Source organism: Sminthopsis crassicaudata, chromosome 2 (assembly GCF_048593235.1).
Source record: "Sminthopsis crassicaudata isolate SCR6 chromosome 2, ASM4859323v1, whole genome shotgun sequence".
Lineage (NCBI taxonomy): Eukaryota > Metazoa > Chordata > Mammalia > Dasyuromorphia > Dasyuridae > Sminthopsis > Sminthopsis crassicaudata.
Window position 1 is genome coordinate 409935085 of NC_133618.1, and position 24862 is coordinate 409959946.

Here is a 24862-nt window from a genome sequence, read left to right on the forward strand (position 1 = left end):
GGCTTTTCACATCAACATCTATTTCGGATAGAAGAACAATATATAGTTCAGAGATCTGGATGTAAACTCAGAAGACTCGAAGTCCCTTTCTCTTGGCTTGAGTTTCCTCATTATAAAATGAGGCAATTCCCTTCTACCTCCAAACTATAATCTAAAGTTGTGAAAGTGGGGTTGTCCTTGACAGAAAGGATGGGGAGGATGAGTTCTTTGGGGGCATGTTGCCTCCAATATGAAATGTCCAATAGAGAGCTCAGGAGCTTAAGAGGATAGGAGCTCAGCAGAGAATCAAGGGCTGTATGCTCTTGGATTTGAGAAGTCATCAAGTGAGAAAGTATAGTCAAATAAGAATGTGCCAGAACTGAGCTTTACATTTGGGGGACATTTACAATTTGGGACATGTTGTAATTCCAGCAAAGGAGACTGAAAAGGAGCAGTCAGAAATATAGGAGAGAACCATATGAGCAGTGACACAAAAACCAGCTCAGGGAAACATTGAGGCTCAGAGGTAGAAAATGAGACCACTGTAATAGGCCTTTCTCTTTAAAAAACAAAATTCCTTCCTTCCTTCTTTACTGTATCCAAGAATCCAGAGGATTAAATGCTTGAATGGGAGCTGAAGACAAGGGAATTCTAACAACCCACGTAAAAGTTCTGCTTTCAGCCCTAAAATGAACAAGGACATGCATGTGTGTGATCTGTTGTCTCTACATGTTCTAATATTAGTGAAGGGTAGGATGTCTCACATTCCCCTTTTTCTCCCAGTCAAGGTTAGGTACAAGAATACTCTTTCTTCCCTCCATCTTTAGCTCTAGACACTCTGATGCAAGAAACACTAATTACCAATGACTAAGAAAGGGCCTATCAATTTACTGTCCCAGTGCTCCCAGTTTTTGGGACTTCCCAGATATTATTTCCTTTTCCTGGACCTCATTAGCTTCCCCACTGGAATGCAATCAAAGACAGGGATAAAAGAAAATAAAAATGAATCCTCAACTGTATCATCAAAAGCATGGTACTTTGTACTTAGTAAGTACTTAATAAATATTTTTTCATTTTTTGACTTATTCCTCTAGCCTCAGAAATACAGCAAGCTGCCTAAAGAATCCACCCTTTTCACCTTGTTTTTCTTTCAGATAAACTCTTGAAAGTGGAGATGAGATAAATATGTAACATGGATGTCAAATACCAGAAGGCAGTATAAAAGGAAAGATAATAGGATTTGGTTTCAGGAGTTGGCTGTTTCATTTTCTTTTTGTGTGACCTTCCGCAATTCACAAATTCCTTGGGACTTCATTCCCCTCAAGTATAAAAATGAAAGGGTCAGAGTAGATGGGGATATAAAGAAAAGCCAGAAGCAAGTCTTTATTCCCAAAAAGCTTAGTCTAAAGAAGACCATGTAAGTTAGAATATTAAAAATATATACAGAGTAGACAGTGAATAATCTCAGAGAACATCAGCAGTTGGAGAGAAGCTTGCAAAGGCTTCCAGCAGGTGAGATTTGAGTTGAATTTTGAAGGAAGCCAGGACACTAAGTAGGAGGTGTGAGAGCAGGTCATTCAAGTCATAGGGGAAAGCCAGCCCCAGGCACAAATATTAGGCCAGGTGTGAGGAACATTTAGGAGGCCAACAAAAAGGTAGATTAAAGCATGCATGGAAGAAAGTAAAAGTATAAGAAGAATGGAAAAGCAGGAAAGAACCAAGTTGTGAGGACTTACTATGGTGCTGGGACAGAGGAGGTTTTTATTTAATTCCAGAGATAGTAGTAACTATAGCATGGTCACACCTGAGTTTTAGGAGATCACTTGGATAGCAGAGTGGAAGAAGTAGAGACTGATGACAAGGGAAGCAGTCAGTTGGCTATTGCCATACTCTTGATAAGAAATAAGGGGTTGTGAGGGGTGAGAAGGGTACACAGGAGAAATGTTGTGAGGCAACAAGGAGTCATGCTGACACAGAGGTGGTAAACTGGGTGAATGAGAAGATGGACAATAGTACCTTCTGCAGAAAAAAGGTGTGTCAGAAGAAAGGAAGGCTTGGGGAGAAAAATAATGAGTTCTGGTTTGGATGTGTTGAATTTGTCTCAACCAGTTCAAGATGTCCATTAGACAACTAATGATGCAGGATTATAAAGAGGATTTTTCTCACAACCAAACAAAAGAGATAATACAGGTACTACTTAAGTCCATTTATTAGAAGAATGCACTAATAAGTTCAATTAATAGGTAGAGGGACTCAATCAAGATCACACAGCTAGCATCAGAAGTGACAGTAACTAGGAAATGCAAAAATGTTAAGTTGTAATTTTCTAAGTCAATGCACCTCCATAAGGATTCATTTGTATTTGATTTTGACATCACTGATTTAAATCCCTCTCAGACTAAATGAGGAAAGAAGTTAATTTGCTGAAGGTCACATTGCTCATTGGAAAGACAGGCTGAGGTGAAACTAGAACTCAGATTACAGGATCACAGACCAAAGCTAGAAGTTATCTTAAGAGACCATCTTAAGGGGCAGCTAGGTGGTGGATGGAGTACCAGCCCTGATGTGAGGAGGACCTGAGTTAAAATCTGGTCTCAGACACTTAACACTTCCTAGCTGTGTGACTCTGGGTGAGTCACTTATCCCCATTGCCTCCCAAAAAACCCCAGAAAGACCATCTTGAATAATCTCCTTCCTTCTACAAGTGGACTTTCTTTATACAAGAGTGCCCTGATTACTTTGTATTTAACTAATTTGTATTCATTTGTATTTATTCTCATTCTCTCTTTCTTATATCACATACACATCATTTCCCTTTTAGAAAGTAAGGTCCTTGAGAGTAGTTTTAGCCTCGAATTAAGTCTGCCTCCAGGATTGGTTCATTCTTTGTATTTTATATTTATAAGTCCTTAATAAATGCTTTCTAAATGATTGTTTATACATAAGTAAACTGAGGGGCAGGGAAGTGAAAGGATCTATCCAAGATGAGTGTCAGTGGTCAGATTTCTTCATTCCCTAGTCTAACTATATCCTCCCAACAACCCAACCAACTTGCTGCCTAGCCACCCCCATTCCCAATCCCCCACATTGATAACTATTACTCTTAAGTGGACCAGTGTTTCAGGAAGGACCTAGTCATGAATGTCTATTCTCCATTTTCCCCTCTTCTCTAATTATAAACCCTTATGGATTCATTCACCATTCCTGTATCTTTCTGAACCAAAATTCTTTTCTCTGTGTATTAAAAAGTAAGAAGTATCTCCAAAACTGAGAACAGTGGTTGTAAAAAAGTAAAAAGACCTTAAATATTTCTTCATCCCCAGGTTCTGACTCAGGAGTCAGGCTGCTTTCCACTTTATCGGACTCATTCTTAGACCTTCTTGCTGGATGAAAAGTTGGTTCTTTCTAGTTTTGAACTTAAGTACTAAGCTCCCCTCATTTTCCCTTTCACAAACTTTTTTTCTTACTTCCAAGGAGCATAGAGAAGTTATTAGGTTGAAATCAGGTCAACATTTTGGAAAAGTACTATGGGAAATGTTCTTGCTGTCACTATCACTTGACAGAAGGCCTCAATACAATAAATAAATAAAGAAGTTCAATAAAAGTCAACACTTATCTGCTGAGTAACTCTATGGCATCCTCACTAGAATAACTGGTTCACAGTCCAATAATATGATTAATGTCTTTGCTTGAAGATTTACCAAGGAGCCCTGAATAATTAAGAATCAGCTTCATTCCCCAGCCTGATTCACATAAGAATTTCTACACAGACACCATATGCTGGCTGAGAGTTCCAAGCCCTATTAAACTGTGCACTTCTTGATCTTGCCTATTTTTGCACTTACCGCAGTGCCTGGAATATTTGTTATTACTCTTCATGACCCGTAGCACACCAATACTGGCATGGGGTTTTTTTTGGCAAATTTATTGGAATGGTTTGCTATTCCCTTTTCCAAAAACTTAAGGCAAACAGAAATTAAGTAATTTATAAAATCAAAGTTAGTAAGCATCTGAGACTGGATTTGTACTCATCTTCCTGACTCCAGGACTAGCACTTTATCCACTGAGGTATCCTGCTGCCTCTGCCTGGCACACAGTGGGTGCTTGATAAATATTTACTGATTGATGGAGAGGTCCAAGAGACCCACAAAGCTATAACTGACAGGTTGGTGCCTCTGAGATCACAACAGTGCCTATGTTCTGCCTCCGTCAATTCTCCTTTCTTAGAAGTGAAAGACTGGCTCTATTACTGAAGGTCAATCAGGTTAGAGAGCAACACTAATAATTCATTCTTCTTTCTTCCTTTGGACAAACATTTCAAAGAATGAAAATCATTCTCTCCCAAATCCCTTTACATTTCATATAAGAGTTTAAAGAAAGTTTATGAAATGCTTTTCCTGACATGAGTTCATCTGACCTTCATAATCCCAATGATTGAGCAAGAGTATCACGTATACCAACAGATAAGAAAATGAAGGCACAAAGGTGCTGTGATTCGTCTAATGGTCAAATTTAATTCAATTCTACCATGCCAAGCTCTGTGCTTTATGCTAGGATTTCAAGACAAAAAAAGAAAACAAACAAAAACAAAAAGTTCTGATCTTTATGGAATTTACTGGACAGACTAAGTAACATTAACGCTTAGGAAACCTAATTTTCTGACTCCTAGTTTAATAAAGTTGCTTTTATCTCCACAGACTCCAAGGAGTCAGGCGATTCTAGCCACATTCTTCCCCCTCCCCCACAAGAAAACACAGGGTTCTTTGCACTTTGGAATTAAATTGGGACACAGTGAATGATCAGTCACATACTGGAACTTCAGCATTCCTGGTTTCTCCAATAATTCTGCTGGAGCTGTAAGTGCTAAAGTTACATATCAAAACTATTAAACTGAAGCCTACTCTAACCCTAAAAATTACCTCTCATCTTCATCCTTCGGCCTTCATTCTGAATACTTTCTCCAAAAAGAGACAAACTGTACAGAGCACTGGGATGAGGAAAACCTGTGTTCACAATGCCTAACTGTAACCACAGGCAAGTCCCCTATCCTCTCAGTCACTCAAACATTTTTCAATTGCCCACTCATGTACCACACAGCTAAACTCTGGGATCTGCAAAAGGTAGTCTTTTCCCTCAAGCTCATAATCTACTTTATAGTGATAATGCCTGTAGTTGCTACAACCACACAGCTATTGTGAGGCTTTAGATAAAGTAGGTTAAAGTGCTTTGTGAAAGGTAAAGGCCCATGCACAAAATGTAAGCCTCTATTATAAAAAAAGTACTAAGCTTCCCAAGCAGCCCCATGTTTTTTTGTCACATTTGACATTTGCACAAGAGTAGCAAGAAGTGAAGAAAGGGCATGTGCAACAATGACCAACAAAATGTGGAAACTTCAGATTAAAGGTAAGAAAAACTGACTTGTCATCATCAGAACAGCTTGTGGTACATTGTGTACCCACTCCCCCACCTAGGCTTGCATCACTTAGCATGACAATTCTATTAAAAAAGAAAGGGGGGGGGGAGAAGACTCATTCTTAGTAAAGAAATAACTCTGGCGAAGCACCATTTCCCCATTACAAAGTACATTTAAAAAAAATTTCAACACCAAATAAAGCAAGCATTTGCTTTATATATACACTATATATATCTGCTTCACATATATATATATATATGTATATATGCACACAAAGAACAGAAAAAGAGGATTACATATGAAATTACAAATCTTTATTATGTACAGGTTGTTTTTCTTTTAAAAATCTATAATAAGTTCAACTTGGAGTTTTCAAAACTGTCCTTTGGGCTTCTTTCTGGCATTCCCATTAGTCTCGTCCAACATTTAAAAAAAAATTAAAAGCTGTCTTGATAACACCTTTTCTTTTTCTACCCTAACTCTTATGTCTACCAGCGCCCTTAAAAAGAAAAAGAAAAAATGATTAGGACAATTTTGAAAAGGTATTACCAGAAGTGTCAAGAGAAGTGACCTAGGAGTCAGCCTTGGGTTTGATTTTTCATCACCACTTGCTATCTATTTGGAAAGGACAAGTCACTTCCCCTCTAATGTTTATTTCTCCATTGGTGAAAAGAAGATAAGAACTAGTCTGGTATATTTCATAGCGTTAAAAAGATTAAAAAAAAAAATCAAATATTCAATTAAACACACATTTAAAAATCACCTATCATGTGTCATATATGAGGAATATAAATCCCCCACCTCCCAAAAAATAATGCTTGCCCTCAAGGGGCTGACTTTTTTATAATATAAAAACTCAAAAGTGCTTTGTGAACTAGTATCACAGAATCCATAAGATTACAGACATCATAAGACCCTTATTATTGTAAGATCAGTGACATCTCAGAGTGATATCTTGACTTGCTCAAATACAATGTCATTGTATTTAAGGGAGGTAGAGTAGCACAAAGTCATGAGTTGCACCTTTCTCAGCCAGTCATCCAGGACAAAATGGATCACCCTGGGAGTACTTAGTGTTTAATGACAGTGTTCCCATTCCATCAGTGAAAGTCTTCTTGGTGTTCTCACCCTCTAATTCACTTTTGGATTTGGGGCCTGTTGGTAACCCGATGTGCTACAACAGTTTACTGGGGAGCCACTACGCATGAGAGTTCGTTCGGCTTCTTGGAGCTGCAGGTAAGAGCTGAGTGCCAGGACGAGTAACCCTGAAAATGGTTCAGCAAGCTCTCACACAAGAGATGGTAGACCTCTTTGAACATCCATATCTCTCTAATCCAATACTATAGACATACTGAGTTACTTCCTCTCAATTCCATCCATTCCTCTCTCTTCTTCTAGCTTTAATGACAAAGGGGCTCATCTTAATTCTATTCTCATATGACCAATGACATCTGAGAAACTGCTAATAAGGCTGAGGGTCATCTCTGGCCACAGACTGAGACTGTGTGAAAGTCCAGAACTATGATCTCAAGCCTCCTCAGGCCTGTATTCTAACCAATAGTAAATGGCCCAAATCATAGGAAACAAGCAACAAGACCTCTGTTTACTCTTTTTCAGGAAGTGTCTCTCTATTTCCTTGCATAAGAAACCTAATGTTTGGAACCAAGCCAAGTTATGCTTGTTAGTCCTAGCAGGGATATTAAATTCTTTTCCTCTGGATGTTCTCCCAAAGGCAGAAATTAAGTATATTTCCAGATCCTTGGGGAACTGTCCCTAAAAACTGCTTTAGTGAAAAGAGCTTTAAATTTGGAGTCTGGGAACTTGTCCTAACCCCAATTCTGCCTAACTATAGGACTTTGGGTAAGTCATGTAGTTCCTCATACTATTGCCTCACAAATAAAATGAGGCTATTCACACTACCTAATTCACAAGATTGTTGTAAGGGAAAGCATTTTGTAAGCTATAAAAAAAAAATCACTATGAAAGGTGAATTATTTTTCTTTTCAGCAATCTCATTAAGACCAATAAAAAAAGCACAGTGAAAACAAATACTGGACTTGAAATGGAGACATGGATTTGAATTTTGCCTCTAATAGTAACTAATTTGCTTAACCAGTTTCCCCATCTGCAAAATGTGAATAAAACCTATAGTATTTAGTCTCTTAGAACTGTCAAGAGGATCAAAACAAGTGGCTTCCAAATGTTTAAACATTATATATAAATGTTAAGTATAATTGTAACAATTCTGATGTCAAGTTTGTATCTAAAGCTTTATAGAGAGAAGCCCTCAAGGGGCTGACTTTAATAATGTAAATTCAGAAGTGCTTAGTGAACTAGTATCACAGAATTCCTTCTATATTATTCTAAAATTAAAATTTGTTTCATTATTAAACACCGACAAACATCAACTTTTCAATAATCAAGAAACAGGAACATTTCAATATAACAAAGAACAGAAAATGGAAAAAACTGTGACCATCTATGACCATCTATGCTTTTTACCTTCTACATTTTCATAAAACAGATTATACTCTACTATCAGGCACCTTTATATTGATCCCAGTAATGTCTTCTCTCCATTTAGATCAGAGGGATTTTTTGTTTCAATTCCACAAATTGTGTGTGTGTGTATGTATTCCCTATGTTTTTTGTTATGAATTAAAAATCTTTATGCTGAGAAAGGTCTGGGTCCATAAGGCTTTACTTGAATGTCAAAGGGGTCCTTGCCATAAAACCCTGAATTAAAAGGGTAAAGACCACTAGAGGCCCAGGTCTTCTGCTGCTTCTTTGTGACGTCAGAAGCCCTTAGTACAGTATTATATCCACAGGAAATTAAAAAGTTTGCTAATATGTACATCCTTCAGAAATATCCCCATTTAAACAGACATGGAAAATTAAGCATAGAGGACAAAGTGACAAAAATCTAATGTGTCATATTAGATCCCAGGCATCCTGACTCAAAAGCATAAGAAATAAAGGCATTCTGGGAGCCACAGCAGATCAATGAAGACATAAGGCACCTTCTATGGTCCAGGCCCTGTGCTAAGGGCTGTACAATTATCTCATTTGATCTTCATAACTACCCTGGGAGGTAAGTGCTATCATGATCCCTATTTTACAGAGGAGGAAACTGAGGCATATAAAGTTAAGTAACTTGTCCAGGCACAGGCAACTTAGAAACAGCTGAGGCTGGATTTGAACCCTGGTTTTCCTGACTCCAGGCCTAGGGATAGCAAACGGATAGCCATTTGCCCAGAAATAAGAAAAAGCACAAGGAGCAATATAGTTGCAGCAGAAATAGACATTTGTGGATTAGGTTCTCTGGGAAGAAGAGGTAGGACGAGTTACTGGCAAGGAGAAGGTGAGACAAAGAAGCAGCAGGGAGCAAAATGCAATGTGGAGAAACAAACTGGAAATTGCCCTTTACTATATAGTGAGTTTTATTGATATGTAAGCCAAGCAGAAAAGAAGCTCATTCTTTAGTAAGGATTTTTCCCTATCTGGGAAGTACTACCCTCTAGTTAATTCTAGGGAGTCTGAGGTTCCTGAAGAGTTGGGGGTCAGAGGAAGAATGGACCTATATGTTTTTTGAGGGGGAGAGACTCAATCCCAAGGTAAGTGGAGATTGATTAGGGAAAGGAGACATTTTAACCATGCAGGAATGAGTAATGCAAGTTGGTTGTACTTTTTTTCTCTTACATAAAAGTCATCTTGTTTGCATGGGAATTTATGGCCTCTGCTTTTTGTTGGAGACTTACATCTTGGCCAAATTCTGATTTTCAGGAGAGAAATCCTGGTTGGGGAGCCCAAGTTGAAGAATTATTGAGAAGCCCTCAGGATTGAACTTATTTCATATAAGCCTACAGAGCTTCCATTTTTGGAGCTAGGATTATAATTTTATCAAGTCTCACATTATGCTTGATAAGTCAAGTCTGTTTGGTATGTTTTTTTAGAACATCCATAAATAGCACATACTGAAATAAATAAATAATTAGAACAAGTCTTGTATTTTTCTCTAAGTTTTAGCCTGATTTCCAACAGAGTGTGAATGTATGCACCAATTTCTTGCCTCTTATCCTTGATACCAGCTCTCTCCTTGTTCCCCACTCCCAATCTCCCCAAACCCATTGGGCACATAGTAGATATTCAAGAAGTATTTATTGAAATGACCTAAATTCAGATTACATAGAGGCCTGAGTAGTACTGTCCACTGTCAAGAATGTGAAAAATTTTGTAGTATAGAGAACCCTTCCTGTGACCTACCCACCTGCATGGACATCAGCTTTTAAGGACAGCTTTGTCTTTGAAGGATTCAGCTACAAAATAAGCCATATAATTACTCAAGGGAGCAAAAGAGGCTCTGGCTTTTGCTGGTATGAAAAGGCCTAAATAGAGTTAAGAGGTGAATATAGAACTTCAAACCATTCATCCAGCCTTCTCTTACAAACAGACCATTGGGGCAGCTAGGTGGCACAGTGGATAGAGCACCAGCCTTGAAATCAGAAGGACCCAAGTTCAAATCTGGTCTCAGACACTTAACACTTCCTAGCTGTGTGACCCTGGGCAAGTCACTTGCCCAGCCTCAGAAAAACAAACAAACAAACAAACAAAAACCAGACCATTGAATCTGGTTCTGTATCACTGTAACAGAGGGGTGAAAAAACACCAGTTAAATGGTTTAGAAATGTCTTTTTTTTCCCTTACTCTTTCTATGTGAGAACAGCATGCTCACCCATATAAGAGCTTACATTATTTAGGACCCCGTAATTTAAAAGCTCACAGAGTAAGACACTACTGATAACAAATAAATCACAAAGTTATCAAAGGAGATTTCAAACCTTAAGGCGCTAAATAAATGCTGGCCCTTATATCACAAAAACATTTAAAAGACTGGGTTTCTCTCTCTCTAAGGAGAAGTACAGGGAGCTAGTCATCAATCTCACTCCCAACTGCATGGGAGCTCTGACCTGTTCCCTTCAAGTCTTGTTCTCATAGCACTCCCATCCCCCACCCACTTTTGACCTCAGACTTAGGAAGGATAAGCTTGGCTATCTCAGGCTTAGAACTCCTGAAATCAAGCGATTCTCCAGCCTCAGCCATCCCAGTAGCTTTGTTACATTAAACCTCCTTGGAGTTTTGACCAGGTCCAGATAATCTTGATCTTTTCATATACAGAAGTCAGGATAATATCTACTTGTTTCTCGGTAACTAACTGAACAATAGCAGAGAGGTCATTACAGATTGAGTATTTGCTTTTGAAATAAGCTTGTTTGCAAAATTCTCAACCTGGGCTTTAATAATGCTTTAGGAATAACTATTCTGCAGTCTGTTATTTGGCATTATCACCTAAACTGACAAGACTGTAATATTCACTTTCTACTCCCAGGTTCTTGCAGAGGTATAAAAAGCAGGGCTAAAAGTTTATCTTGGTTGAGAGTGGGATCTTAAGAAGGGATAGAAGGTAATGAAGGTAAGGTAATGTTTTATATATATATATGGAAAAATAGTTCAGGGACTTTTTTGGATGGGTCATCTAATACAAGCCTGGACCAGGAAGACTAGCTCTAGGTAAAATCAAGTTGGTGAATAGGAAAAGATAATTAAAACAAAACCTTTAGAACAGGAGTCTAGGAACCCAAGTTCTGATCCTGGTTCTGCTGCTACCTTACTGTGTGGCCTCAAATTTTTTTCTAGTTCCCCAAAGCAAAACTAAGGTTTATAAACACATAATGTTTTGCTAACTAATTCCAGATTGATTCAAAGAGCAGTAGAAGCCAAAGCATAGGTAAGTACAAATTTTCCTACCAACCAAGGGAAGAACAAGAACATTAACTATCCTTCACCTGAAGTACCAGAATCATCAGATTAGGTACAAAGAGCTTTATTAGTTCTACTTCATAAAACTACCTTAGCACTTCAGGGAAAATGAGAACAGAGTCCTATTATGGAGCTGAATTCACTGGGTCAGAAGCTCCCAGGAGGCAGAGCCTTGTTTTTGGAATGTTATCACCTAACAGGTTTACAGAGGCCCAGGATAGAGCAATGTCCAGCAGCATAAAGACAGAACTCTGAATAGGGTTTTATAAGATTATCTGAAAACCTTGCCAAACTGAAGGTCCCTTATTAGGCTAAGATTTCTTAAATCTAAGTGAAAGATCCTTAAGTATTCTTTTCAGAAAGTTGGTCATTTCCTAAACGGAGGATTAGACAAAACTCAAGTCTATCCACCATCCTATTCATTAGCTACTAAAAAGTTTAGTGAAAGAAATCAAAGCCACTAAATCAGTTTTTTTTTTTGTTTGTTTGTTTTTTTTAATTTCCCTAGTACGTGTGTCTCTCCCTTACAGTTACTTGTTTAATATCCTTAAATTGTACTTCGGTCCTGCCTAGTACATCTGCTCCTCCTCTAATAGTAATTTTTTAAAATTATACCCACCTGCTGAGAGCAATATCTGATAAGGGGAAAACCACTTCCTTCTGGCAGCCTAGCAGATATTCATTGAGTCCTGTGTGACAAATTACAAGCTTTTATTCCCAGGTTACTCAAGGCTAACCTGTCATCCACTGTCAAGCCTTGTGGCTGAAGTCCTTTCTTTAGAGACCACCTGCTGCTAAAGGTCTAAGCAAGACAAAATGGGCATTAAGCATTCCTGGGAAGTTTCTTTCCAACCTTTTCCTCAGACTAGCCAATCAATCTAGAGAGAACAGATATAGCATTTCAACTAGTCCTAACCTACTATAGGCCAAAATGACCTTATTGTCCTTTGAACTCAAAGAATTTTAAATCGCTACTTTAAGTGTTTAAACTGTTTCTGTTAAGTGGAACTGAAATGCTAACTATTCCTACTAGTTATATATTTAACTAAATTGCAAACACAAAAGGCATGGATAATTTCAAAGGTCATCCAATTCCAACCTTCTAAATTTTATGTATGTAAAAACTGAGGCTCGGGGGATTGTGACTTGTTCAAGGTCACAAAGGCATTGAAGAGCAGAAACAGAGTTCAAGTTCAGATTTCCTGACTGCAAATCAGACAATCTTTTCACCACCCAGTTTCAAACATTCATGAAATATCTAGCTTTCTTATCTATAGAATGAGGGGATGGGCTGGATGACCTCTGATGAATCTGAACTCTAGATCCTTTGAAATGTATAGGTTAAGTCACGATAGATATGTGTTAGCCCTTAAGAAGATAATAGCCTAACTGGGAGATGACTATCAGATATTGATACAGGTATAAGAGGGACAAAAATGAAAGAACTTGAAAGTTGGGCAAACTACTGAGAAATTTGAAGGAGGAAGATTCAATTCTGGGAGAATGACTTTAGGAAAAGAGGGTTAACACGGTGGTCAGGGGGCACAAGTAAAGCCATGGGGACAGGAGATGGTGGCACGGTTAGGGGTGAGAAAGCAGTCCAGTTTGTCAGGAATAGAAAGAAGTAAAAGCTGGATGGTTAGCTTTTTTGTGTCATGGATCTTCCTGGTAATCTGGTAATGTTCCATTTTCAGAATGTTTTTAAACACATAGAATGACAAAGGAAATTATGCTGAAATACAATTATCAAAAAAAATTTTAAATGGGCTACATAAGGCCCATTTAACTAACAAAATTTTCTGGGAAAACTAGAAAATAGTATAAAAGAAATTAGATTTTGACCAATATCTCACACTTTATATACCAAGAAAAACTCCAATAGATCTATAACCTAAGTAAGGACATATCATAAGCAAATTAGAGGAATAAGAAAGAAATTACCTTTTATGATTTGTGAATAGGGGAAGACTTTATGACCAAACAAGGAGTAGAGGATTAGAGAAGATGAAATGGACAAGTCTAATAACATAAAATTTAAAAGGTTTGTACAAATACAACTGAGAAGGGAATGTAAGAGAAAATATCTGCAGTAAGTTTCTTTCCATAGAAGTCCTAATTTAAAATAAACAGAAACTGATTCAAATTTCTAACAATAAGACTCACTGCCTAGTCAAAGGATATGAATAGGCAGTTCTCAAGGAAAGAAATCCAAGCTATTCATAATCTTATTTTAAAAAATGCTTCAAATTATTAATAATTAGAGAAATGCAAACCAAAGCAACTCTGGGGGATTCTACCAGTTTCAGTTTGGCAAAGTTGATTAAAAAAGTCAATGACAAATTTACTTTGGGCACAATGATGCCCTGCTATCACAACTGTGAACTGGATCAAACATTCCAGAAAACAATTTGGACTATGTCCCAAAAGTTTGTAATCTCTGCATGCTCTTTAACCTGTTAGTGCTTCTAGTAGGCAGTACCCCGAGAGAGATCAAGGAAACAAGAAAAAGATAGAATGATGTACAAAAATTTTATAAGAGCTCTTTTAATGGTGGCAAAGAATTGGAGGTACCCATGAATTGGGAAATGGCTAAACAATATTAATATAATAGAATACTATGCTGCTATAAGAAAAATGACTGTTCTTGAGAGAATTGGGAAACCCTGTATAAACTGATGCTAAGTGAAGTAAGCAGAATCAGGAAAACAATTTAAACTATAACATCAATATTATAAAAACTAACAACCCAGAAAGATTTATAACTCTTATGAATACCGTGATCTAGCATTATTTCAGAGGACTGATGAATTACACTGTCCACCTCAATCAATCAACATTTATTAAGCATCTACTATGTGTTAGACAGAGACTAATGTGCAAAATGAGAAACATCCTTTTGGATTTGGCCAATGTAGAACTTGTTTTGTTTAAGTATTCTTATATGACAGAAAGGTTCTTTCTTTTGCAGTGGGTGGAGGGGGTTTAAAAAAAAACAAAAAAAACTTGATAACTGGGGGGGGGGGGAAATTGCTTTTAAAAATTAATTATTTGAAAAAAAAAGTTCATAGACTCAGTTCAAGAAACCTTGAAAGAAGTAAAGAACTTAAATTTTATCCAAGAGACAAAAGTCAACCACCCAAAGATTTTGAATTAATTATTCAAACACTTTAAATTGTGTAAAGTGCTTTCTCCCCAAGAACCCAATGAGACAGACAATCCAAATATGCTCATTTTACAAGTGGAAAAACTGAGATTTACTGAGATTACTGGGGAGTTTACATAGCAGTCTGACCTAGGATTTTTAACACAGGTTTTCCAATTGAAACAGTACTCTACCAACTATACCAATTCAGTCCAACAAGTATTTATCAAGCAGTTACTACATGCTAGGTGATAGAGATAAAAAGTTAAAACAAGAAAACAGCTCCTTCCCTTGAGAAGCATACTTACATTCTACTTGGAGGCATGTAACATTACATAATGTTTCTAAAGCCTTCAGTAAAGTGCTGTAATTTAGTAGGTGCTATATAAATGCTAGTTATTATTACTATTATTACATGCAAGCTAATTTGAGAAGGAAAGAACCCTCACTTCCAGGGGGAATCAGAACATAGTAGGTATTATATAATTGCTAGCAATTATTATTACTATTATTGTTATTATTACCAAGTTAATTTGAGAAGGGGAAGAATTCTCATTCCCAGAAGGTATAAGAACATAAGCACTATATAAATGCTAGTTATTATTAGTATTATTATTATGTGCAAGTTAATTTGAGAAGGGGAAGAACCTTCATTCCCAGGGGGAATTTCATGTTTTTGAGGTAGCACCTGAGTTGAGCCTGTTAGAAAGCTAAGATTCTAAAAAAACAAAAAATTAAGGAGGGAGTGATCTGAAGGGATAGAAGGCTGTCTGGAAGTCAAAGATGGAATACAGTTAGAATCATAAAGCAAATTCAGATGATACAGTGACTAAGGGGAAGCATGTGCACTAAGTCTGGAAAGGTCAGAAGCCACATTGAGAGTGGCTTCAAATGCCAGGCTGTTCCAAGTCACTTGGGCTAAAACAATTGTTTTGAAAATTTTAATTGGAGAACATTTTGAGCATAACACTAAATTTCTGAGCTTAGTAACAAGAAATTTCTTCTGCAAGAAATAGAAACAGAAAACTGCAATCCTTCTGATGTCCAAGGTAATATGCCATGTTTATCTTTTAATTTCTGATGGAGCAATTGCTTTGAGAGGAGGAGGGCTGGTGTGTCTTACCCTCATCTTGTCCATATCTTGTAAGAGATTTTGCCAGCCTGGACTGGGGGAATTCTCTATCACTGTAATCTTTATTAGTTCATACAAGTCTTTCTATATTTTTCTGAGTTCCTCTTGTTGTTATTTCATTTCTTAAGACCTAATAATAATCATTCATAAACCATAATTTATTCAGCCATTATATAGTATTCATTTTGCTTTCAGCATTTTGACTGCCACAAAGAAGGCTATAAATATTTTTTTTAATAGATGGGATCTTTCATTTTGTCATACCTAATATACACATTAACAGTGAGCTCAAAAAGGAATGAAAAAATTTAGTCCTTTTTCTTATAGAATTCCAAATTGTTTTCCAAAATGGTCTAACCAGTTTACAATTCAAATATGCAAGTATGTTGTTTTCTGTAAGCTCCTCCAAAATTGACTTTTGTTACCTGTTTATCAGTTTGGAAGGAGTTTGAAAGTGTTAACAGCCTTTCACATAATTACTAATTGCATTAGTTTCTCCTTTTGAGAATTGTTAGTTCGTAGATCATTAGAGACTGACTGTGTGGGTTTTTAATGTTATTTTAAATGTATATTTCACTGTAATAAGGGAAGTAACACAGACCTGTACTTTTCTATGAAGAGTATTAAGGCAGCTGTAGGGAGGGGAGAAGACCAGAAATTAGAGGCTAATTTCTACTGCACTAGTCCAAATGAGAAGGACTGGAATGAAGATGGGGGCAAATGCCCCATAGTCAACAGCATATAGAGGAAAAAACACAAATGTGAGAGATGCTGTTCAGGCAGAATTTACAAGCTCCGCCAAATGACTAGATTTGGAGGTAGTAAGGGAGAGTAAAGAGTCTAGGACAACTCCAAGGTTTCAAATGGGGGAAGGAGGAGGGGACTAGAAAGGTTGGGATGCCTCTAGCAGAAATAGGAAAGCTTGGGGGAGGGGTAGGTTTAAGGCAAAAGAATAAACATTTATAGGTACTGGGTACAGTGCTAAATACTTTGCAAATATTATCTTATTTGACAAGGGGGCTAGAATGAACCATTTTGGACATACTGAGCTTGAGGAGCCTGGAAGAATCCAGATGATGTCTAGCAGATTATGGGTAATGCTCAGGAGAGTGGGGAGGGTTGGATATAAAACTTTGGTAGTAATCTGTAGAGAAATGATCTCTGGATCTATGAAAGATGTAAAGATTTTTTTAAAAGAACCTTTTTTTTTTTTTTTTTTTCCCTTTCTCCTCTGTAGAAGTGAGGGAGCTTAAAATGAAGTACTAATTATAAAAAAAAAGTCTAATTTTAGACTTTTTTTTAATATGTTGGGTTAGTTTTGCAAATCTTTTTTTCTTTCTTTTCTTTTATTCTTTCTTATAAGGGATGGCTATCTGGGAGAGAAGGATACAATAATATTAGTGGGTGATTTAAAAGCCAACTCTAATCCATAAAATTCTTGAGATACAAGAGGACAAGACCTTGGAGGACTTCCATAGTTGAATGATAGGATATATATATGATGATTCAGTCAAGGACACTGACAATCAGAGAGAGGCAATAATATAAAAGGTAAGATGGGAGAGAAGAGAGTATCTAGAAGAAGGGGAGTGGCTAAGTGTCAAAAGTACAGTGAGGTCCAGAAGGATAAGGATTGAGAACAGGACATTAGATTTATCAAATAGTTTATTGCTAATATTGGAGAAATGGAGAAGTTTCAGAAAGCGAAAAAATAGAGGCACTGAGTACAGATACATTTTTCTGGGAATTTGCCCAAGAAGGGATAAGAGATAGAGGCTGACAGACTGAAATGTGACAACATTAAGGGGAGTTAAGGATGGGGGAGCTAGCAAATAAGGAGAAATTGAAGATGAAAGAGACTGCATGATCAAAGACTTGGGCTTGGGAAGAAGGAAGAAAATGAGCCACTTTGTACTTACTGAATTTGGAGAGTCTAGAGGACACCCAAGAGGAGATACTCACTGACATCGGAATAGAACATTAGGAAAATGACTCAGGCAGTAGGAAAGAGGAATTCAAGGGCAAAAGCAGGAAGATCAGTTAGGAGGTGTAAGATCATCTAAGTAAGGTGATAGGAGGGAGTAAAGGACAGTGGTTGCAGTGGGAATGGAGAGGAGGGACTGGATAAAAAAATGTGAGAGGCAGAAACATTAACTTGGCAAGTAATGGGACATGTGGGATGAAGGACTGGAAAGAGTCAAAGCTGACTCAAGGTTAAACTAAACAAAACCCTGTTTTGGCTAGGAAGCCATCCTGACCTTGCAGATAATTTTCATTCTAATTCTCCCCCATACATAGCAACACTGCACAATCAACTGTAACTGTGAGAAAGTGCCTACAGGCTTGAATTCCCAAGTTTTCTAGGCACCTCTTCATCACAATTTCTCATCCATACTCAGTGGAATGGGACAAAGAACAGCTCCCCCATCCCAAAGCACTGAGCTGGAAGAAGCTCTGGGGTCCCAGTTTTCCCAAGTGCAGAGCTCAGATGTCAGCTTCTCAAGCCTGTACCTAACCACAGACAAGTTAATGAGGCCAGAGAGGGATCCAGCAGGAGGAATTTGAGTGTTAGAGCATGTGACCACTAGGACAAGGTGAAGCACCGCCCTACTGGTCTGAACAGGAAGGAAGGTCAGGGAATCTGAAAAAGGTTTCCCAGAATGGAAGGGAACAAAGAATGTTTCTCATCACAGTGGCCAGCCAACTCCTCACTACTCAAGTAGGAGTAGAGAGGCTCTAGCTAAGTTAGTTAAGACCTTGATTCCACTGAGACCAAAGTCATGGAACTAATCCCTGTATGGGTCACTCAGCTTCACTTGCTTCCAGGTAGAGGAGTTCTAGTGTGGCTGTTTATGAAGATATAATCACCTTGTCTGAAGAAATGCCTTATTCGAATTTTCCCCCTCTCTCGAATTCAACTGAAACTTCAATTTTCAAAAGGGCAAGGGCCAACGTGTCAGTATCCCTAATACTGCAAAATGTGCTATCTGTGGCTGGAATTTTAGCAATACTACTTAAAACAGTGATTTAGATAGTACTTCCTCATTAGACTGCAAATTCCTTGGAGTCAGGAACTGTCACTTAGTCTTTATATCCCTAGTACTTAGCATACATGAAACTTAGCAGATTGCTTGCACTTAATAAATGCTGATTGTTATTTTGTCAACCTTTGAGTCTGTTTTCCTATCTATAAAACTAAGTGCAGCATTAAATGGCCTCTTAGGTCCTTCCAACTATAACATTCCATAGAATGTGGCTTTTCTAAGAGTTGGATGATCTCTGAAAACCCAAGACTGGGAAAGATTCAAAAGTGTAAACCCTCCAAAAGAAAAGTGGGACATTTCCTGGCTCCTGGATTATCCTCATTTTCCCTGTCAAGGTTCAACAAACCAATTCTTCCTTTGCCTTTTGGTATCCCATGTGGGGAAAAGAGAGAGTTGGATTAGGAGGATTCTAAACTTCTTTTTACCTCTAAATCTATGATCCACCTAAGGCTAAGGGAGAATCATGGGAACTAGATTCTGATTTCATTAATATGGGGGTAATTTGTGGATGACTGAATTCTCTATCAATGCAAATGGGTACTTTCTCTGCCAAGCCATAGTATATTATTGCCTGAGGCATTGAGAGGTTAAGTAAGTCAGTTTAATGGCAAAAATGGGACTTAGACCCAGGTGTCTAACTACTATTCCACAGAATCCTCTTCCTTATTTTAGTATTTTAACAATGTTAAAAAAGGTGTGAGGGAAAGCAATTACTAGCAATAAAGGATATACTAATAATGGTGAGGCAAAGTTTACACAACTCCTCTCACTTAAAATGCCAGGATGATCATTCATTTTTAACTCACAAAAGAAAGTTGCATTTTCCCTCTAAAGAGAGTTAAGCTATTGACACTAACTGGGTGTTGAAAACACAGCTAAGGTTACTGAAAAAAAAAAAAAATTTCCAAGACTTTCCAATACATAGAATTTAGGCAACATTTTAACTGATTTAAATAAAAATATTCTTCAAGTACAAGTAAATTACTTAGTAGTGCGTATTCCTTTTCTCAAGTCAAATAAGGAAAATTTGTTTTTATCAGGCCCACTGGAAGTCAAAGGCAAAGTTAGATAAGGAGACTATAAGCTCCATTTCCTGAGAAGGGGAGCATTGGTCTATGCCACTAATGGGGAAAAAAAATCCGTTTTTCCTCACTAATTACTTAAAGGCTAGCATTAAAAATCCCTCATCCGTTTTAAATAGGGGTACCAGAACAGACAGGTGCTTCTGGGATGTCTGTTCCCTTTTAGTTTTCCAGTGCCCATATGGAGATGGGGGGGAGGAGGGAGGAGTGAATAAAGGGGGGTATGGAGATCATATTTCATCTTGCAGAATGTTTGCTTACCTTTCCCCACCTGCTTCCCCCTTCTGCCACTAGCCTCGGTCACAGGGCTTTGTGTCTCTCTTAGTAACAGCCCAGCTTTCTTTCCCCCAAGGCGTCTAAAGCAGTCAATTTAATTGGCTTGTGGGTTGGGTAGTCGGCCCCTGGATGCAGACTCACATCCCACGGCGATTAGTTGTTTTTAAGGAGGGCTTTTTTGTTCTCTTTCCTTCCCCCCTCCACCCCCTGCTTTTCGAAGTTTCCCAATTCGTAAACATCCAGAGTTATCAATACGCACAAAGGTCTGCCAGAATTTCACAAGACCGTCACTTCTGCTTCACTTGAGATCTCGGACAATAAACGAGCAAGACACGAATAAAGGAAAAGTCGGAGTTCAGAGTTCTAACCGGCGGAACAGAACTCGGACTACCATGGGAGAGCGGGAGGGAGAGCCGGCAATCCAGTCACCCCTGAAAGGGCGGCTGAGCCGGCAAAGGGGAGAGAGAGTAACCAGAAACTGACCTTTTCTCTGAGCGTGCAGTGGATATCCAGCGCCAGGTGCCCTTCCCACCAGCGCTCATCCATCCTCGCTCCTCTCCGTTGGGACTTGGGGTGGCCGGAGGTCTCAGGGCGCACCTGGGCAGAGAAAGACTACGTTAACTGAGGCTGTGGAGCGTCCCACTTCGCCCGTCCCGAGGTCCCGCCTCCGCCCTCAGCCCCATTACCTTCTCCAGTCTGGGACGGAGGAGCCGTGCACTCGAGGGTCTACGGACTGGACCTCGAGCCCCAAGAAGCCTGGGGACCTGCCCCCGCCTCCATTTTGCTACCTGCAACTCCCCTTCCCCTTTGGCTCTTTCCCAGAGCTCAGAACTTTTTTTTTTTGCAAGTTGTAAAGTGGAGAGGAAAGAAAACTTGCCCGACTCCGTTAGCTCAGCGCTGGGCTGATGCTCCGGCAGCTGCTCTCCCCGCCCCCTCGGGCAGCCTTTGTCCTACTCCCACATCCTGCCCCGGGAGCGGAGACGAAACTCACGCATCCCTCTCTCCGCTGCAAACGCAGGGGCTGCAGCTTCGGGTGGGCAACCTCCCCGCCTCTCCACGCCCGGAGCCCAGCTCTCGATCTGGCGCCGCCTGCCCCACGGCCGGCTCTGCTCCGCGGCCGCGCAGGGCTGGCCCCGACGCCGGCCAGTGGCCGCTGCAAGCCCGAGCCCGCTTTCGGCCGCGGTGCCCCAGCGCACACGGGTCCGGCGGCAGCTGACTCCCAGCCCCGGCTGCGGCCGCCGGGGACCTCCCTCCCTGCCTCCCTCCCTCACTGGGGGAGTCGGGGGCCGCCCCTCACGCATGCGCTGCCCCTCCGGATCCCAGGGGGGTGATGGGGATTGTAGTCTTTCTTCCATACTTCCTCAGGCGTTTTCCCTACTCTTCTCGGCTCCGCCCCGTACGGCTGCGCTCCCAAGCTTTCTCCAATCTTCCCACGCCGCCGCTTTTAGATTTTGGGGTCACAAATCTTAGACACTGCTCGGCTTTCTCTTTCCTTTCAAGCTCTAAGCTTCCCTCTGACTGTCGGGCCTCTGCCCCTTCCAAGCTTGCACCCTGAGTATGGGGAGGCTCGGCATAAACCTGCTAACTCACCTCCGTTAGGAACCGCTTCATCGCTGACGTCTGCGGCTTTTGGAACTGTCCTTCCAGGGGTTCTGTCCGAAATCCTTGCCTGCAGCCCTTAGTACCGGAGCTGCGACTTCTGACAGTCAAAGTAATTTCTGGACCAAATGAAGCTTCTTGGAGCTTTTGTTCAGGAGGGGGACTTCATCCGCAGGCAGTTGTTATCTCAAGAGAGCCGCCAGGAGAGAGAAACTGAAGCTTCATCCAAAGTCGCGCCAGTAAAGAGTGGAGATAGAATTCGCACCCAGACCTTATGAACTCCACCCCACCCCTGAATACAAAATACTATCCTATGACAAGCCTCGTCTCGACTTTACACAATCCATAGAGTAGAATAATTAATCAACACCACGTGACCACGCATGTTAAATGACTTTAGCGGATTTAAGTACTTTGAGATGAGAGAAAAGAAATCTCCGTTCTCAAGTCCTCAGCCCTGTGGAATCCATTCTCAGCCCTATTCAAAAGGTGATGGGAGCGCTATCTAAGGCTCTGCCCGCATGCGGGTTAGGCTAGTTTTTCCTTGCAAAGGCCTCAAAGTTTATTTGGCTCAGGAAAAATTGACATGGCTTCTAGGTCTCTTTCAATTCGGTTCATTTCAAAGCAAGCATTTATTAAGTGCTGTAATATGTGCCAAGTAATATGCTAAGCGCTAGAGATACAAAAAAAGGCGAAGGACATTTCTAATCTATTGGGGGAAGAAGATGTGGAAACAAATGTATACAAAGCAAACACATAAAGTATAAACAAAATAATTAACAGAGAAATGGCTCTAGAATTAAGAAGGGATAAGCAAATCTTCCTGTAGAATGGGGAGTTTAATAGGACATAAAAGAAGTCAGGGAGGACTGTAGTCAGATCACAGAGATAGAGCAAATACAAAAATAAGAAACTTGAATGCCAAAAAACCCCAACGACCCAAAAGTGCTCCTTGATGCTCCCATAAAGATCTGAGTTGAGAATCCTTACCCTAAGTAAATCTTTTGTTAACTGTTACATATTCAAATATTTTTTTCCAAAAATACCAATTTAGAATTGAGGTATCAAATATATCATCTTGCTCTACCCTTCCATTCCAATGTACCTTTTGGAAAGCCTACATATATATTTTTGCTCAGGCAATTGGGGTTAAGTGACTTGCCCAGGGTCACACAGCCAGAAAGTGTTAAGTGTCTGAGGCCAGATTTGAACTCGGGTCCCCCTGACTACAGGGCCCTGTCCTCCATCCACTGTCATTTAACTGGCCCCCAATTAATTGTCAAGAACTTTCATAATACACATATAAAACCTTATTATAACATTTCATCTCACAATTACATCCCTTTGCAATCAAGGAAAACTGATCAGTCTTTTTTCCCCAGTCATGGGGAAAAATAGTCTTCACTATCTCATTTGGAATTTTCTTAGCAAAGATACTGGAGTGGTTTGCCATTTTGTTCTAAAGCTCATTTTACAGATGAGGAAACTGAAGCAAACAGGATTAAGTGATTTACCCAAGGTCACACAGCTAGTAAGTTTCTGAGGCCAGATTTGAATTCTGGAAGATAAATCAAGGAAATCAAGTAAGGCAATCAAGGAAATTCCCTTTGATTTCCCATCCTAAGATCCCACTGTCCAGGCCACCCTCACCAGACTGGATGGCTGCTACACATTGGACTGGGGGAAGAATTTTCATGCTTTTTCACCACTATTACTCAGCTTGCTTCTCCCTGGAGGTTAATTACATCTGGATATATCACCTTACCCAGATCATGGTGACTTTTTTTCCCCTGGACCTGAGTGCTTTCTTTCTTTCTATCTATCTATCTATCTATCTATCTATCTATCTATCTATCTATCTCTCTTCTTCCTTTTTAAAAGAATTCAGCACCTGACTCAGACTCTCTTCATTGCCTTCTTTTATATTTGGGAATATCAATTTATATGTTAAATATCACTGGATTCCTGACAAATTAGTGTTTTATCAACTGGGCCCTCGTTGCTGCATTGTATTTTTTTTTTTTACTCTTCCCTGATTATCCTTTTCTCCTTCAATCTCTGCTGCTTTTCTTAAGCCACCCCTTTGGCAACTGACTTCATACTTCACTTAAAAATATAATCGAGGCCATCTGTTACAATCTTTCTTTTCTCTTCAACTCTGTTCAACATCACCTCAATCTAATTTCTTCCAGATTCTTCTTTCTTCTGACTTTGAAAAGGTGTTCCTTCTTGCAAATAGCAGCCTTTCTACTCATACTCTAATATTATGCCAGGCCCTGTGCTAAATCTGTCACAATTATCTAATTTTACCCTCACAACAGCCCTGGGAGGTAAGTTCTATTATTATACCCATTTTGCAAATGAAGAACTTTTAAGTAAACAGAGGTTAAGTGATTTGATCAATGTCATACAACTAAGTGTCTGTGGCCAAATTTTAACTCAGCTCCTCTTGACTGCAAGCTCAGCACTATTTCTACTAGGTGGGAAACTTAGCTGCCCTAGTACTAGGACATGAATGATTATGTGGGAGTGGGGAGTGGTGGCTCAAATAGTGTATTTTAGGTGGTTTGTCAAGTTATAAGGTTTCTCCTCCCTACCTCAAAGTATTTAAATCTGCTAAAGTGCATTTATTCATATGGCTATGTGTATACTTAATAAGTGATTCTATGATTTAATTACTCCAGGCAACAATTGAGTTGTCACCTTGTAGAGAGACTTGTTATAACGTAGGGGAGTGGAAAGGGGGGCAGGGAGCAAATGGGATAAGGATTGAGAAGGGGGGGAGAGGAAATGGCTTGTGACTTCAAGAGCGAAATACAAATTTTGCTTTTATCCCAATTAGCTGAGCCACTTTGGATGAGTCGCTTAGCCAACTACTAATAGATAGTAGAATTGATTTGATAGCTGTGGAATCAGTTGGGAAATATAATCTGAGGCCAGCCAGATATAAATAGCTAGTTGAGCTTACAGCTAAGACCCGATTAGTGGGGGCTGTGAGGCAGCTAGGTGGTACAGTGCATGAAGCAAGCACACCTGAATCAGGGAGAGTTCAAATCTGGTCTCAACTATTTATTAGTTGTGTGACTCTACACATGCCACTTTGCCTCAGTTTTGCCTCATTGTTTGCTTTAATTTCCTTATCTATAAACTGTAAAACTGTAAACTTATCTGTAAACTGGGAGGAAATGCTCCAGTATCTTTGTCAAGAAAACCCTAAATGGGATTGTGAAAAGTCTGACACACTGAACTACGAATTGAAAACTATGGAACTACAAATTGTTCCAGGTTTCTGATTCACGTCCAGGGGGACCTAAGTGTATTCATACAGCTAGGCTTATGTCCTGAAGCTCCAAAACTAAGATGGATTCACTTCTTCAG

General features: G+C 39.4%; 1 protein-coding gene across 4 annotated transcripts in view; it reads right to left on the bottom strand.

Annotated features, from left to right (window-relative positions):
• Window positions 1-21619, bottom strand: part of CCNJL (cyclin J like) — a 49123-nt gene extending 27504 nt beyond the window's left edge. Inside the window, exons 1-2 of one of the 4 annotated variants that reach the window (XM_074291973.1) lie at window positions 21476-21619; window positions 20369-20482 (exon numbers count right to left, since the gene is read on the bottom strand). In XM_074291973.1, the coding sequence (XP_074148074.1) occupies window positions 20369-20482; window positions 21476-21496 (135 nt within the window). In that variant the 5' untranslated portion in view covers window positions 21497-21619. Of the gene's footprint in view, window positions 1-20368; window positions 20483-20571; window positions 20702-20762; window positions 21119-21475 lie in introns of those variants that run through there. The other 3 variants (XM_074291970.1, XM_074291972.1, XM_074291971.1) reach the window with 3 other exon arrangements.
• Window positions 21620-24862: the final 3243 nt, after the last annotated feature.